The 15378-nt window shown below is 37.0% G+C and overlaps 1 protein-coding gene and 1 non-coding gene across 2 annotated transcripts; both read right to left on the bottom strand.

Moving 5' to 3' along the window:
- Positions 1 to 1244: 1244 nt before the first annotated feature.
- Positions 1245 to 5092, bottom strand: LOC131609889 (aquaporin SIP1-2-like). The gene is made up of 3 exons (XM_058881707.1): positions 4661 to 5092; positions 3833 to 4105; positions 1245 to 1611 (listed from the first exon to the last, which is right to left on the bottom strand). The coding sequence occupies exons 1-3, from the start codon at positions 4973 to 4975 to the stop codon at positions 1456 to 1458; spliced, it is 744 nt and encodes a 247-aa protein (XP_058737690.1). The 5' UTR covers positions 4976 to 5092; the 3' UTR covers positions 1245 to 1455.
- A 4066-nt stretch (positions 5093 to 9158) lies between these two features.
- Positions 9159 to 9265, bottom strand: LOC131615289 (small nucleolar RNA R71). The gene has a single exon (XR_009287712.1). It is a non-coding gene; the product is annotated as a small nucleolar RNA R71 (small nucleolar RNA).
- Positions 9266 to 15378: the final 6113 nt, after the last annotated feature.

Genomic DNA, 15378 nt, shown 5'->3' with positions numbered 1-15378 from the left:
CATCAAACTCTTGCTTGTTATTAAGGTCACTGCCGACATCTACCGCCAATACAACAACCCCTTGAACATTCGGAGAAACGTCGTATGTAGAAACTAATTCTTTTGAGATATTGTCAGGGTGCACCATACCCATTTGTAAACAATAACAAAAATAACACCAAATTACAAAACTATTGTAAAAAACAGCACAAACATGTTCCAGAGATGTACTTACGAAACGTGTTCGTCTTCAACACGTTCCGGAGTTGTACCTACGAAAGCAACATTACTTATTTTTACAAAATTTTGATGATTAATGTGAGCAATGTAATGGACAAAGTTGAATATTTGCCTTAAATTCAGTTTTCTCTTGCTCCCTTTGATTTGTTGGACCAAAAAGTTGAAGCTTTAGAGTGAAAATGATATTGATGATATAGGATTTTTTAGGTTGATGAAGGTGAGTGTTGAAGAAGAAAAGAAACAATGGGAAGTAATCATGCTGGTTCAAAGTATAGCAGAATATTTTGTAGATATATCTACGGAATATTCTGGCGCTAAGAAATTTTGTAGATGTAGCTTCGGGAAAAAAAAAACAAATTTTGACAAAAGAAATGTGTTTCTTGATATGTATCTTCGAAATCAAGGGGCATAAATGAAATTGCGCTAGGTGTCAAAGGTATCAAGGGGGGTAAATAGATATATTCTCTATTTTTTATCGTGCTTTTCAAAAAATCGATGTAAATCTACCGAGTTTTACTCAATATTTAAAAAATCTGGTAAGAATATAATTGTGTAACCGAATATTTTAAAATGTTTGGTATGTACAGGGGGTGAGACCAGAACGCACCAGCAATATGGGGTTCGAATTTGTCTACATATGGGACCTCCCACCTACATGCATGGGCTTGAGACACTTACAAAGAGCCCTCATACCGAACCTCTTTTGACTCAGAAATGGAGGCTAACATTTCCTCCCTTCCTCCCTACCTGAAGAGGAGATGACAAATTTCTTCTACCACAACACCGTTTGGAGAAACCTGGATCTCGTCTCTAGCGCGATGTCAGGTAGTTTGCATGACATGTCCGACGATCAGGCTAGAGGGGGTCATGACGGGTCACGGGTGTATCTAAAGTAAAAACGCCCCTGGTAGAAGGCGTGTTCAGAACTCTGACCGAAATAGCAGCAGCCTGAATTTCCTTTCTTAACTATTGCGTGGCATTTGTAAAAACAGAGTTGGAGTTTTGCTAGAAAAGAACCAACAATGTGAATCAAATCAATACACAGCCTAGATACTGCTTAAATCTTATTGAATTTTTCCAATTAGAAACTGAATATATGAATTATCCATTTATCAATGACTCCAATAATTTAGCACTACCAATTTCAAATTAATATCATACTTAATGAACCATGTTCCATCATGAGCTGAAACATGTTTCATATTTGACAAATTGACGCGAGAAAAAAAAAAACTATCATGCTTTCTTTTTCTTCTGCTTTACTTCTGGTGGAGGGAAGATGGCGCGGAATAGCCAAGCAGCCAATATTGCTCCAGTGAAGGGGCAAATCCAGTAGACATAGAATTGGTCCCATGTGTTGTGCCAGTTGTTCAAGTATGCCCAACCAAAGGCCTGCAGCATAGTCAACAACCATAATGTTTATCATTATCATTATATCAAAAGGATAAAAACAAATGTGTAGTTCAAAAGAGAAATACAAAGAATGAATCACTAATTTTGTCTTGGAAAGCAACGGAACTTCAACTACATTAGCCCGTTTAGGTCAATTCCAAGGACTAAATTGACCGGTTCAAAAATATTAATGTAATTGAGAATTTTCAATTTCAAGAATCACACAATTTTGAGGACTAAAATGGTGATTCAATCTAGATATAAATTATCAGACTTCAAGAAAATAAATAGAATGAAAATCAAAGAACTAGGAATCCAATGTGGAACATCAAATTGCTGATGCTAATATTACTATTACTACTTGGAATCAAACCATGAACGATACGGTAAGACAAGTTTTTCTGTCATACTATAAAATTCATGTGAACCATAGTATTCCAAGAGAAACACGGCCATTGAAACTTTTTCTGACATTCTATTGTCAGGGGAAAATCATGAGGGTGCCATAGATGTATAGAATGAATCAAGGTTATATATATTCCATATAAGAATTTCTGAGACCTGGCACGTTTATGTACATAATCAAGATTCTAGTTTAGGATGCAGATACTAGCATTACTATATGTTCCATTATGTTGACTCGAAAATTGTAATTTCCAAGTAGTCCTTGAAAAGACCATAAGCAGTCTAATTCGATTGAATATCTGAATAACTTGATTACTACAATGACCAACATTAAATATACGATGAAAAAAATCATACACTTAACTGATCTCAACCAATAAAATTGAATTTAAGAATGACCAACATTAAATACATGATGAAAAAATCAAACACTTAACTGATCTCAACCAAAACAACAGAATACATAGGTACACAACATTCAGAAAACTACTTTCATTGAAAGTATAAACAACATCATATTGTCTAGAAAAAAAATGGTAATTGCTTTTATCAGCATCGTGACCTACTATGGCTATTGATCAAACTAAAACATCAAAAAGGGGATAAACCATTTCAAACATAAGAGAAATTTTTAGGTGAAAGGGTGGCTAACACGTCAGTTTTAAACGCAACTGTTAAAAATTTACAAGTAATCAATTCATTGCTTAAGTTTAAATAAAAAGTGAAAATATAAAAGGAAATGCACAAATATGCAGAAAAAGAAAAGCAGTTGTTATTTTGTTTACTCGAATCCCAATGGCTAATCCCACTACTCCCTTCTTCCACTCTATACAGGTTGAAATTATGCATTAAAGTTGATGCTGAGGAAATTCAGATCGTGAAAATAACAGCTCCACCAATATAATTTTATTTTGTCTCTTCCTCAAAATGTTCTGTTGTCCACTTATTTCAGTGAAAAATAATAACCTTCCAAATTCCAATTCCCCCAAAACCATAATCCTCCAATCAAAAATTAATGATTGAGTCGTCATCGCCCCCTGGTTGCCTTTGTTGAAACAAAGTATCACATTCAAAGTAAGGAGTTTGAATATATTCATTAGGTCTTCTAATACTGGTTGTCTTTGTTAAAGAAAGGATCACATCCAAAATTAATGTATTCCATAATGAAGATATTCAGCCTCCTTCCTTTGAATGTGATACTTTGTTTCAATAAAGGTAACCAGGGGGCAACGACAGATCAATCTCAGTGCTCTTTGATTCAAAACACACACTGTTGTCCTAACACGCACCCTGTCAAAGATTCGATTTGCCAAATTTCACCATGCACTGTCATTGCTGTTAAGTCAAGTTGATACAGCAGTACCAAAGTCCGTTAGGCAATTAGTTGAGAAATAATAACGGATGGAGAAAAACCTAGAAGCAGTAAGGAAGGAACGGTGGAGGCTAAGAACACGTGAATTTCAAGTTATGTTTTTTACATCTATTTAATTATTTGCAAATTTTTTATTGGTTGCTTTTAAAAGTGACAAGTTACTTGCGCTTTCACCTCAGAATTTACTTATGCAAAATGTTGATGTTGACCAACCGATTATGACCAAGTCAAAAAGGAACAGAGTCAGTCAGTATGGAAAAAATCAACCGTTTTGAAACCAAATTCACATAACATCAACCAAACACTGGTTCACGGAACAAATGCATGCATGCAAAAAATGATTTTTTACAAAATCAAATTCACATATGCTTAACCAAACAGTAATTCCAGTAGCACACGTGAAAACAACGATCTATAAATAAATGCAAGAGAATATTGACTCACATTGGCTGGGTTCATAGACGGACCAGTGTAAGCAGAGCCAACCATGACCAAAGTGACGGTTGACATGGCCAGCAACCAAATCTTCAATAAATCATTACGAGGCCCCTTGATGAAAATGCAGAGGACTGCAAAAGTAATCACAAATGTCAAAACCAATTCAGCAGCAGCCCCAGTGTGCAAGTCCACTTTCAAAGAAGGACCCCCAATCATGTGTCTATATTTCGGATGAATCAACTCCGCAATTGCCATTGCACCACCCGCAGCACCAAGAGCCTACACAACAATTATGCATGTTTTTGGGTAAGTACTGAAATTTCGATTGGGATCCAACTGAGCTTGAACAAAGAGAGACAGAAGTTAAATTTAGCTTGAATTTCAAAATTAGCTAGATAGAGTAAATAATCAATTTAGTCTCATCAATTCAAAATTCTATAATGATCCAAAATAAATAAATAAAAATCTCCAACACATTATCGTTGAAACAGTGTCATAACTAAATTGACCAATTCAAAGGTCGTGTAAAAGTCTAAAAGATGATTTTCAATTTTATACATCAATTTCATTAATTTCAGTTGACCTAATTGACCAATATCTTCTGTAACCAAAAAAGACCAGTATCTTCAACATACAAAAAAACACATTTTTATCACTTCACAAACTAGGGTTTGAAAGCTAAACACTATTTTCACTACAATTACATTTCAAAATTTAATTGTAAAATCAAGTCAAACACAAACACCCACTGAAAATTTCTTCAAGAAAAAGTTCAAAGATAGAATTCTAAAACAAAAAATAAGAATACTAAAAAAAGAGAGGAGTGTTGAATACCTGGGCAGGGAAACGAAGAGCCATGGAAAAAAGCGTATCGGAACCAATACCAACGGAGTAAAAGGCAGCAGTACCAGTAGGGTTAAAGCTGGCACCACCCATTGCAGCACCGATCAAGGTGAAGAGAAAAACGAGAAGAAACACAACGGTAGTGGTGACAATCAAAGAAGGGTAAGGGAAACCGTTGTACGAAACGTCTTGAAGACCAAGTGCTTGTGTTATTGCCTTTGAAACTATACCCAACATGGAAGAAGAAAAAACCCACATGAATGTTAACACTGCGTCACCGAGAGCAGCCTTGATAGCACCCACCATCTTCACAAGGTGGTTTGTTGTGCCTCTGTGGATGAGAGAGAGAGGGTCGTTGGGTGTTGAATTTATGAAGAAGAGGAAGATAAAGAGAATGATTCACCTAATCAGATGTGTGGAATGGAATCTGGTGTGGATTATATCATATTTTATGAGTCAGCACAAATCTTCGTGTCTTTTTTTTTTTAATTAAAGTTTCACGATGAAAAGGTTGAGATAGTGTTTTAAAAAACGGACCGGTCATCGAACCGGTGAGGGTACTGGGTTACTAGTTTATCGATCGAACCAGATGATTCAGTCTCTAAAAAAATATAATTAGTTTTTAAATTTTTAAAAAATATCATATCATAAATTCACAATTTCATAACTTAAATTCAAATTTTAAACAAAGGTATTACACATAATAAAATAGTAAAAAATTATAAAGTCTAATTGCAAACAAAGTCTAACTACAACATAATCTAATTGAATAGTTTATAACAAAATAACTCTAATGTGTACCAAATTTAATTCAAAATAGGATCCTTCTAAAAAGAAAATCAAATAAAATTCAATATGTTTATGCTATTTAAGAAAATTTATTAGCAAAGATAACAAATAGACAATAAAGTTTTTAATTTGTCACTAACGAAAAAAATTATGTGAGAATGCTATTTAAGTAATACACTACTAAATATATTAAAAATAAAGTTAAAAAAAAATTAAAAGAAATGTTAAAAAAAAATTTAAAAAAAAATTAAAAACCATATGCATTTTTCTCTTGTGGTTTAAATGACTGTTAACGTAAAAATCACTCAAATTGTACCGCGAACATCCCTCCCTGATAAAAGTTAAAGCATTTCATTTACTAAAATCAACTACCTAAGGTTATAAAGTTGTCACTAAAACTACCTAAGGTTATTCACTGTTTTTCAATATTACACTTAAAAATGTAAGTTGTTTTTTCAAATTAGTAGCCAATTTTCCAACTTAATTTTTAAAATAATCGATTTTTCAGTTATATACTAAATTACCTATATTTCAAATTAAAAAAATTTATAAGAAAGAGTATGTATCAGATCAGTTGGCGTCTGCTCTTAGAATTGTACTTGGGCGTCAATCAAAGTGGCGATTACATCACCAATGTGTCAGTCCAATTGACGCTAATGTTGTAGGACAAAGAGGAGGTGTCAATAGGTCTGGCATCTGTGTGTATTTCCTCTTTTTTAATAATTAAGTCATTCATTTCCCACCATTTTCACACCTCTTCAACTGCTTTAGTCCTCGTCCATATTTTCCTATACGAGGGAGTATAATTGTATTGTGTAATGATAAGGGAGATTATTGTACTCACCTCCAATAATGGTTTCTTGCTAACGATAGGCAAGATTTCTTGGCATATTATATGAGAGTTTGGTTTACAATGATCCTGCATCATATTGGTGGTAATGCATGTGTGAGGTGGATCCAAGAACTTATTTTCCAAGAATCACTTCTCTTCTTGCAAGATGCTGCCAGTTGAAACATGCAGAGCTCGTTACGATAGCGAATGATGTATCTCCCTGCATCAATCCAATCTACAATATAATCAACAGAGTTTTCCATGTGAAACCTTTTTATAGCTCTCACACAATATTCTTTTACACGTGTACATAATTTTTCCGCATGTAGTTCTATTTAAATTAAATAATATTAGTATTTAATTTTTACGTCCCAAATTTTTAATTATTATTTACTGTAAATTTAATTTTAAAAATAAAAGAAAATGCATACACATTGGCTCCATACCAATTGGTGCATGCATATAGCAAATTGATAACACGATTTTATATCGTATATTTAGCTTAAAATCCATAGATATTTATAGCATTTTTCGTTTATTATGTTAATTTATTATGATATTACGCGAGTATTTGCTTTGTTTCAGGTTTTACACTCTAATTACGACTATTTGCGAAAAGGAAAGAAAATGGAGCTTAAATGACCAATATTTATGCCTAAAAGATGAAAAAGGAGTGCTGAAGTGAAAGAGGGGTGCAATTAGGACCCAAAAGGCCCAAAAGAGACAGTCCAGCCCACCATGGAACCAAAGGCGTGTGGCCCAAACCTTCCCAGCAAGTGGAGACGCACGTCTCCAACGTTCCAAAGGCCACCTCAGCAAAAGGAGACGCACGTCTCCAAGCCTTCCTACATCTTCTCCACTTGAGACGCACGTCTCAAGTCAGTCAAGGCTGCTTCCTGAAGAAACGGAGACGCACGTCTCCACACCCAGTCTGCAAAGTCCCCACTTTTCACGCAACGTCACAACAGAACCTGCCCTATAAATAGAACCTGCTACCTCACTTCCAAGGCGTCCGATTTCCTGCCAACGAAGTGCTGCCGAAATTGTACCGCGAACCGTATTTCTTTATTCTGCTTTCATTCAAACACTTATTTTCTCACAACGATTTCTACACCGGAAATTGTTGTGAACTTTTTATAGATCTAGCCTTACGTTAGATTTATCGCTTTTATTTCCTTGTTTATTTTTTCTGTCCGTTTAAATTCCGAAGAACGATCCAGCCAACCTGTGGTGGAAGTTCAGTACTTGAAGATCCAATTACCATTTATTTAATTCAGGTTTTTTATTTACCGCCTTATTTATATTTATTTGCATGATATATTGTATGCCATTTACTATGCCTATTATTATGAACCGAACCGATTTATGCATGTTTAACCATATTGATATGTCTGGCTAAATTATTAAGATATCGGTATGTAAAGTAAGTTAACCGTAGGGATCCGAAATAAATTGGCTTAATTATGTTTTGTTAACTATCACTTGTTTTTGGTCTGTATGTCTAATTTAATTAGTAAGTCTTAAAACCAATAGAGCGAAAGTTTGAGGGGTTAAGACGGTCAAAGGTTAAAATCAATAGAGCGAAAGTTTGAGATCTTTAACTGGATAGTAGACATAGGACATTAGTTTTAAGGATGGCGAAAGCGTATTAAAACTAATTAGAACTTATTTATTTTCAAAAATTGTTTTTACACCCGAGCGGGATGGCGAAAGCGTACGTTAGGGATATTAGCATGTTCCGAGTCAACAGAGCGAAAGTTTGAGATTAGGAGATTTAAATAGATAACAACTTCATAAAACGGGCATTTTATTAATTACGTTGTTTCCAAAAAGCTTTTCTAAAATCTAATGGGATGGCGAAAGCGTACATTAGGATTAGGACAGTAATCTAAATCAACAGAGCGAAAGTTTGAGACGAGGATTTTTAATCAATTGAATTAGTAAAGATTTTTAATTAAATTATGCAAAAGCCAATGGACCTTCGGATCACCTTAAGTTAAACGAAATACATACTGATATCTGTCTTTTATTATATTTCATTTCTCACAATCACTTTCCCTTAAGAACAATCGAAATATTAGTAGCCCTAGCTTTACATAGTAACCTTAGATAACGGTAGGTCGATTCATAGTCCCTGTGGATTCGATATCTTTTTAAAACTACACGACACGACTATGCACTTGCAGTCATCAGATTAATAGACACGTAAAGTCGCGATCAAGTTTTTGGCGCCGTTGCCGGGGACTATTTAAGTCGATATCGTAACTCACTGTTACACCGTAGAGACTAGGACAATTCTTCCTTTTCTTTCTGAACGATTGTATGCCAAATACTCGTTCACAAGGAGGAGATTTAATACAACGAATTAACGAGATCGAACGTTTCATTAACGTCAAACGTCGAGCTCGCAATCTTCCCGAAGTAGCACCAATTCCGATTAATCAGGAATTGATTTTTACTGATCAAACCAATCAAATTATCCCGAAGTTAGAGATGGCTGCTATTCGTCCTCTTAGAGACTATGCCGCTCCTTCGCGCGCTGAACCGCATTCAAGTATCGCACCACCTGCGATTGAGGCAAACAATTTCGAACTGAAACCTTCATTGGTCCAAGCTGTTCAACAGAATCAATTCTCTGGAAGCCCTGCAGACGACCCCAATCTCCATTTATCCGTGTTCGTGCAATACGCCGACACTATCAAAGCCAACAACGTTAGTTCCGAAGCTATTCGATTACGTCTCTTTCCTTTCTCCTTAAGAGATAGAGCGAGAGCGTGGCTTCAATCCCTGCCTTCTAATTCCATAACTACATGGGACGAATTGAAAAGAGTATTCTTAGCGAGATACTTTCCGCCTAGCAAAACTGCTATGCTCAGAGGTCAAATCAACGGATTTACCCAGAAAGATAACGAATCACTCTTCGAAGCTTGGGAACGTTACAAGGACATGCTTAGAATATGCCCTCATCATGGACTCGAACCATGGCTGATCATCCATACTTTCTATGGTGGTCTCTTATATAACACCAAAATGACTATAGATGCCGCTGCTGGCGGAGCATTAATGGACAAACCCCATGATGAAGCATACAAACTCATAGAGAACATGGCACAAAACCATTACCAATAGGGTGGAGAACGAGCCGCTCTAGAGAAAGCCCAAACCAAAGGAGGAATGTACGAAATAAGTGGTATAGACCGCGTTAACGCTAAAGTAGACGCTTTAACTCAGAAGATCGAGAACTTAACCATCACTCCTTCAGCCACCGCTGCCGCTGTAACACCTAACTGCGAGATTTGTGGATTGACTGGACATGCAGTTGCCGAATGTCAACTCTTGACTGGAGTCCCATCTGATCAAGTAAACTATGCTCAAGGAAACCCTTATTCTAACACGTACAACCCTGGATGGAAAAACCACCCGAACTTTTCTTATAAGAACAACAACGCGTTGTACGCGCCTGGACAAGCACCTGCTGTACCACCTGGCTACCAAAAAGCGCCTGTAGCTGCTCAAAACACCCCTAGGAAGTCAAATCTAGAAATCATGATGGAGAACTTTATAGCTTCCCAACAACAAACCAATAAGGACTTCCTAAATCAAAACATCCACAATAGCGAGCAACTAAAACAACTATCGAACAAAGTAGATGCCTTAGCTACGCATAAAAAAATGTTAGAAACTCAAATCTCACAAGTAGCTCAACAACAAGCACCTACTGCTGCCCCTGCTGGCACGTTTCCTGCTCAACCTCAACCCAATCCTAAAGGACATGCGAACGCAATAACACTACGAAGTGGAACGAATTACGATGGACCCATAGATCCTAGAACTCAAAACACGCCCATGTCACAACAAGAGCCGAAGGAAACCCAAAAGAAAACAACTGACGAACCAACTGCCAAGACTGATGAGAACAATAACGAAGTGGAACCTGAAAAAGAGAAACCTTACGTTCCACCACCACCTTATAAGCCACCAATTCCTTATCCTCAGAGATTAGCTAAATCAAAAACCGAAGCGCAATTTAAAAGATTTGTAGAACTTCTGAAGCAATTAAACATAATCATACCATTCACAGAAGCCATAACTGAGATGCCTTCGTACGCTAAGTTCCTAAAAGAAATCCTATCAAACAAAAAGAAACTCGAGGATAATGAAACTATAACGCTTACCGCTGAATGCAGCGCTATCATCCAAAATAACATGCCTCCAAAACTGAAAGACCCTGGTAGTTTCTCTATACCCTGCGTAATAGGAAAAACCATCATAGAGAAAGCCTTGTGCGATTTAGGAGCCAGTGTTAGTTTGATGCCTCTTTCGACCTGTAAGAAACTCAATCTAGGTGAGCTTAAAGCAACGAGAATGTCTCTTCAACTAGCTGACCGTTCTGTCAAATACCCTGTAGGAATGTTAGAAAATATCCCTGTTCGTGTAGGTCAATTCTACATCCCAACTGACTTCATCATTATGGATATCCAAGAAGATTCTAACATCCCGATCATACTAGGAAGACCATTCTTAGCAACCGCTGGTGCAATTATAGATGTAAAGCGAGGAAAGCTTACTTTCGAAGTAGGAGAAGAGAAAATAGAATTTATCCTTTCCCAATTCCTAAAAGCACCTTCTATAATTGACACATGCTGTTCTGCTGACATAATCGACGAGTGTGTCAAGGAAATAAAATCCGAACCAAGTAAGGAAACTGAGATCCTAAGAATTCCTATGCCGCCAATTCTTGAAGATGACAACTGGCGTGAGGAATATCAAGATAACCATCTGAGTGAATGTCTAGCCTTAACTCCTGATCCTATACCTGGACCGAAGAAGCCTGCTATAGAGCTAAAAACACTTCCTACCGATCTTAGATACAAATTTCTAGACGAAGAACTAAACCGACCAGTTATAGTGAACGCCAACTTAGGACGAACCGAGACTGAAAAATTACTTAATGTCCTGAGAAAATACCCAACCGCTTTAGGATATAACATATCAGATTTGAAAGGAATAAGTCCTTCCCTCTGTATGCACCGCATTATGCTCGAAGACGATAGTAAAACCTCTAGGGAACATCAAAGGCGGATAAATCCTATTATGAGCGATGTGGTTAAAAAGGAAATCCAAAAACTGCTAGAAGCTGGAATAATATACCCTATATCCGATAGTAAATGGGTTAGCCCTGTTCACGTCGTACCAAAGAAAGGAGGAGTTACTGTAATCACAAACGCTAAAGGCGAATCTGTAGCACAACGTACCCAAACTGGATGGAGAATGTGCATTGACTATAGGAAGCTAAACAAAGCCACCCGAAAAGACCATTTCCCTTTACCTTTCATAGATCAAATGCTCGAACGCCTAGCTAAACACTCACATTTCTGTTATCTGAATGGATACTCCGGATTTTTCCAAATTCCTATTCACCCTGACGACCAAGAGAAGACCACATTTACCTGTCTTTATGGTACATTCGCTTATAGACGAATGCCTTTTGGGCTCTGCAATGCACCCGCGACCTTCCAAAGATGTATGATGGCAATATTTGCCGACTTCCTAGATGGAATAATGGAGGTCTTTATGGACGACTTCTCTGTCTGTGGAGGAAGTTTTGAAACATGTTTAGAAAACCTTGAAATGGTACTTAAACGATGCGTAAGCGTAAACCTAGTCCTTAATTGGGAAAAATGCCATTTCATGGTTCGACAAGGAATTGTACTAGGACACATCGTATCTGATAGAGGAATCGAAGTTGATAAAGCAAAAATTGAAATTATCGAGAACCTTCAACCTCCCAAAACCGTTAGAGAAATAAGAAGTTTTCTAGGACACGCTGGTTTTTACCGACGCTTCATTAAGGATTTCTCTAAAATAACCAAACCGTTAACCGAATTACTTATGAAAGACGCCGAATTTATTTTCACTGATAAATGCACTGAAGCATTTCAAACGCTTAAACGAGCATTAATCTCTGCGCCAATTATGCAACCTCCCGACTGGAATGAACCTTTTGAAATAATGTGTGACGCAAGTGATTAAGCTGTAGGAGCCGTTCTAGGGCAAAGAAAAGATAAGAAACTACATGTCATATACTATGCGAGTAGAACCCTAGACGAAGCTCAAATGAATTATGCCACGACAGAAAAAGAGTTATTAGCCGTCGTATTTGCATTAGACAAGTTCCGTTCTTACCTGGTAGGAGCCAAAATAATCATATACACTGACCACGCCGCCATTAGGTACCTCCTAACCAAAAAGGACGCCAAACCAAGACTTTTGAGATGGATCTTGTTACTACAAGAGTTCGACCTGGAAATTAAAGATAAAAAGGGCACTGAAAATGTCGTAGCAGATCACCTCTCTCGATTGGAAAATCTAAAACCCGAACAAGTACCAATTGACGATGATTTCCCTTATGAAAGACTCATCGCTCAATTAGAAGCAGATGAATTCGAACCATACCATCCAAACGCTGAAACCAACAACTTAGCTGAAATAGCTTTAGCCCGATCTGACACACCTTGGTATGTAGATTTCGTAAACTACCTAGCTGCTGGTGTGCTTCCTCCTGATCTAAGTTACCAACAGAAGAAGAAATTCTTCCATGACCTAAAACATTACTATTGGGACGACCCGCTCCTGTTCAAAAGAGGCCCCGATGGAATCTTTAGACGTTGTGTACCCGAGGAAGAGATAAGAAGCATAATAACACACAGTCATTCTGCACCGTGTGGAGGACACCATAACACATCTAGAACCTGCGCCAAAATCCTTCAATCTGGACTCTTCTGGCCCAACTTGTGGAAAGATGTATATTTTGCTGTATTAAGCTGTGATAGATGCCAACGAACCGGAAACATTTCAAGACGCGATGAAATGCCTCAAAAAGGCATTCTGGAAGTAGAAATATTTGACGTCTGGGGAATAGACTTCATGGGACCGTTTCCGTTATCGTTTGGAAATCAATATATACTCGTAGCTGTCGATTACGTTTCAAAATGGATAGAAGCTATTGCTTCTCCTACAAACGATACACGAGTAGTTATCAAACTTTTCAAAAACGTCATCTTTCCTAGGTTCGGTGTGCCGAGATTGGTAATTAGCGATGGTGGTTCCCATTTCATTTCAAGAATACTTGAGAAACTCCTTCGAAAATATGGAGTGAATCATCGAATAGCCACACCATACCATCCACAAACAAGCGGACAAGTAGAAGTATCTAACCGCGAAATAAAACAAATATTGGAGAAAACTGTCGCTATATCTAGAAAAGATTGGTCAACCAAGCTGAATGAAGCTTTATGGGCTTATAGAACATCTTTCAAAACTCCAATAGGAACTACCCCATTCAAACTCGTTTATGGAAAATCATGCCACCTCCCGGTAGAGTTAGAACATAAAGCCTATTGGGCCATTAAGAACTTAAACCTAAACTACACTGCCGCTGGTGAGAAACGACTTCTAGACATAAACGAATTAGAAGAACTTAGACAAGACGCCTACGAAAACGCCAAAATCTATAAAGAGAGAACGAAAAAATGGCACGACAAGCGTATATCTAGGAAAAATTTTAGCATAGGCGATAAATTACTTTTATTTAATTCTAGACTAAAATTATTTCCTGGTAAGTTACGATCTAGATGGTCTGGCCCTTTCGAAATAACTAACATATTTCCGAGTGGAGCGATAGAAATCAAAGGAGAAACCGTCAAACCTTTTGTCGTAAATGGGCAACGTCTTAAGTATTACCATCATCTCGAACACGATGAAAACATCGAAGTTTTTAAACTTGACGAACTGCCCGCTCTTTCGAAAAAATAGTTTTCTATTTTAAAATCGTCGAGCTTACGACATAAAACAAAGCGCTTGGTGGGAGACAACCCACATTTATTTATTCTTTTATTTTATTTTATTTTTATTTTTAATTTTTAAACTTTTGTTTTTCATTTAAATAATCTATTCTAATTTTAATGTATTTTTCCATTTTTCCTACATTTTATAATAATTATTATAATTATAACTGTTATCTTAATTCGAGAAAATATTTCCTTTTTATAATTATAATTATCATTATAACTTGTTACTTAATTTTATTTCATTTACTTTATTTTATTTAATTTTATTTTTAAAATAAACACTAGCCTAGTTCTAACTTAATCTTAATATTTTCAACTTCTAGGTTTTTCATTTAACTACTAACTACGATGCAAGAAGTTGATAATATGGAAGTTGTGCTCCGTGGTAGAGGACAAGAAGCAAGATTTAATAAGCTGGCTGAACGACACATGGATTTGACTTGCTATCCTCACCAACCAACTATGGTGAAACTTGGTATCGAAGAGAGCATCCTACACCTACTAAACCAAATTGGTTGGACTGGTTCTCACCTGTTCCGCAAATGTAGTACTTACTGGAAGCTCACTCTGGAATTCTTGAGCTCCCTGACCTATCTTCCAAACTGTGGACAAGGACTGAGAAAAGGAGTTATTCTCTTTAGACTCTTTGGTATGGAATTTAATTTCTGCATCCGAGATTTTGCTGAAATGCTAGAACTACCTCATGGATCAGATGCATACACCAAAGTAACTGAAGACAGTCTTGCTTACTGGGAGTTGGAACGGTATTGGGGCAAGATCACTGGAAACGATAACCCTGAAGAGAATGAATTTCAATCTGAGAACATCCATAACCCCGCCTTCAGATACTTCCATAAGATCCTTGCTCACTACATTTTTGGTAAACCCGATAATGTCACTGAAGTCTCTAGAGAAGAGTTGTTCATCATGTTTTGTACCTCTCAGAATCGCCCGGTCAACGCCATCGCATTCATGCTAACAAACTTCGAGCGCATCACGCAAGACGAAGTTTCACCTATTAGGATCGGCGGATTCGTCACTACGATTGCTAATGCTATAGGAATGAGAGTACCTTTGCTTAGATTGACACCTCTTGGCTCCCACAATTCTATGGACATTCACTTCTGCTTTAACCGAGGTATCATCGGTAACCTTGGACCTGATCAGTTTGATTTACTCATTGATAACAAAGTATTGGATCAGTTCACCTTACCGAGTCCTAGGACGAGTGTGCACAA

Source organism: Vicia villosa, linkage group LG6 (assembly GCF_029867415.1).
Source record: "Vicia villosa cultivar HV-30 ecotype Madison, WI linkage group LG6, Vvil1.0, whole genome shotgun sequence".
Lineage (NCBI taxonomy): Eukaryota > Viridiplantae > Streptophyta > Magnoliopsida > Fabales > Fabaceae > Vicia > Vicia villosa.
The sequence above is the reverse complement of the archived record's forward strand: the minus strand, read 5'-3'. Positions and strand labels throughout refer to the sequence as shown.

Bases quoted from the DNA above. Each gene is read 5' to 3' on its own strand.
- LOC131609889 (XM_058881707.1), bottom strand. From the start codon at position 4,975: ATGGTGGGTGCTATCAAGGCTGCTCTCGGTGACGCAGTGTTAACATTC. The intron at 4,106-4,660 runs GTATTCAACACT...ATTGTTGTGTAG, and splicing joins CTCTTCGTTTCCCTGCCCAG to GCTCTTGGTGCTGCGGGTGG. The intron at 1,612-3,832 runs GTGAGTCAATAT...ACTATGCTGCAG, and splicing joins CGTCTATGAACCCAGCCAAT to GCCTTTGGTTGGGCATACTT.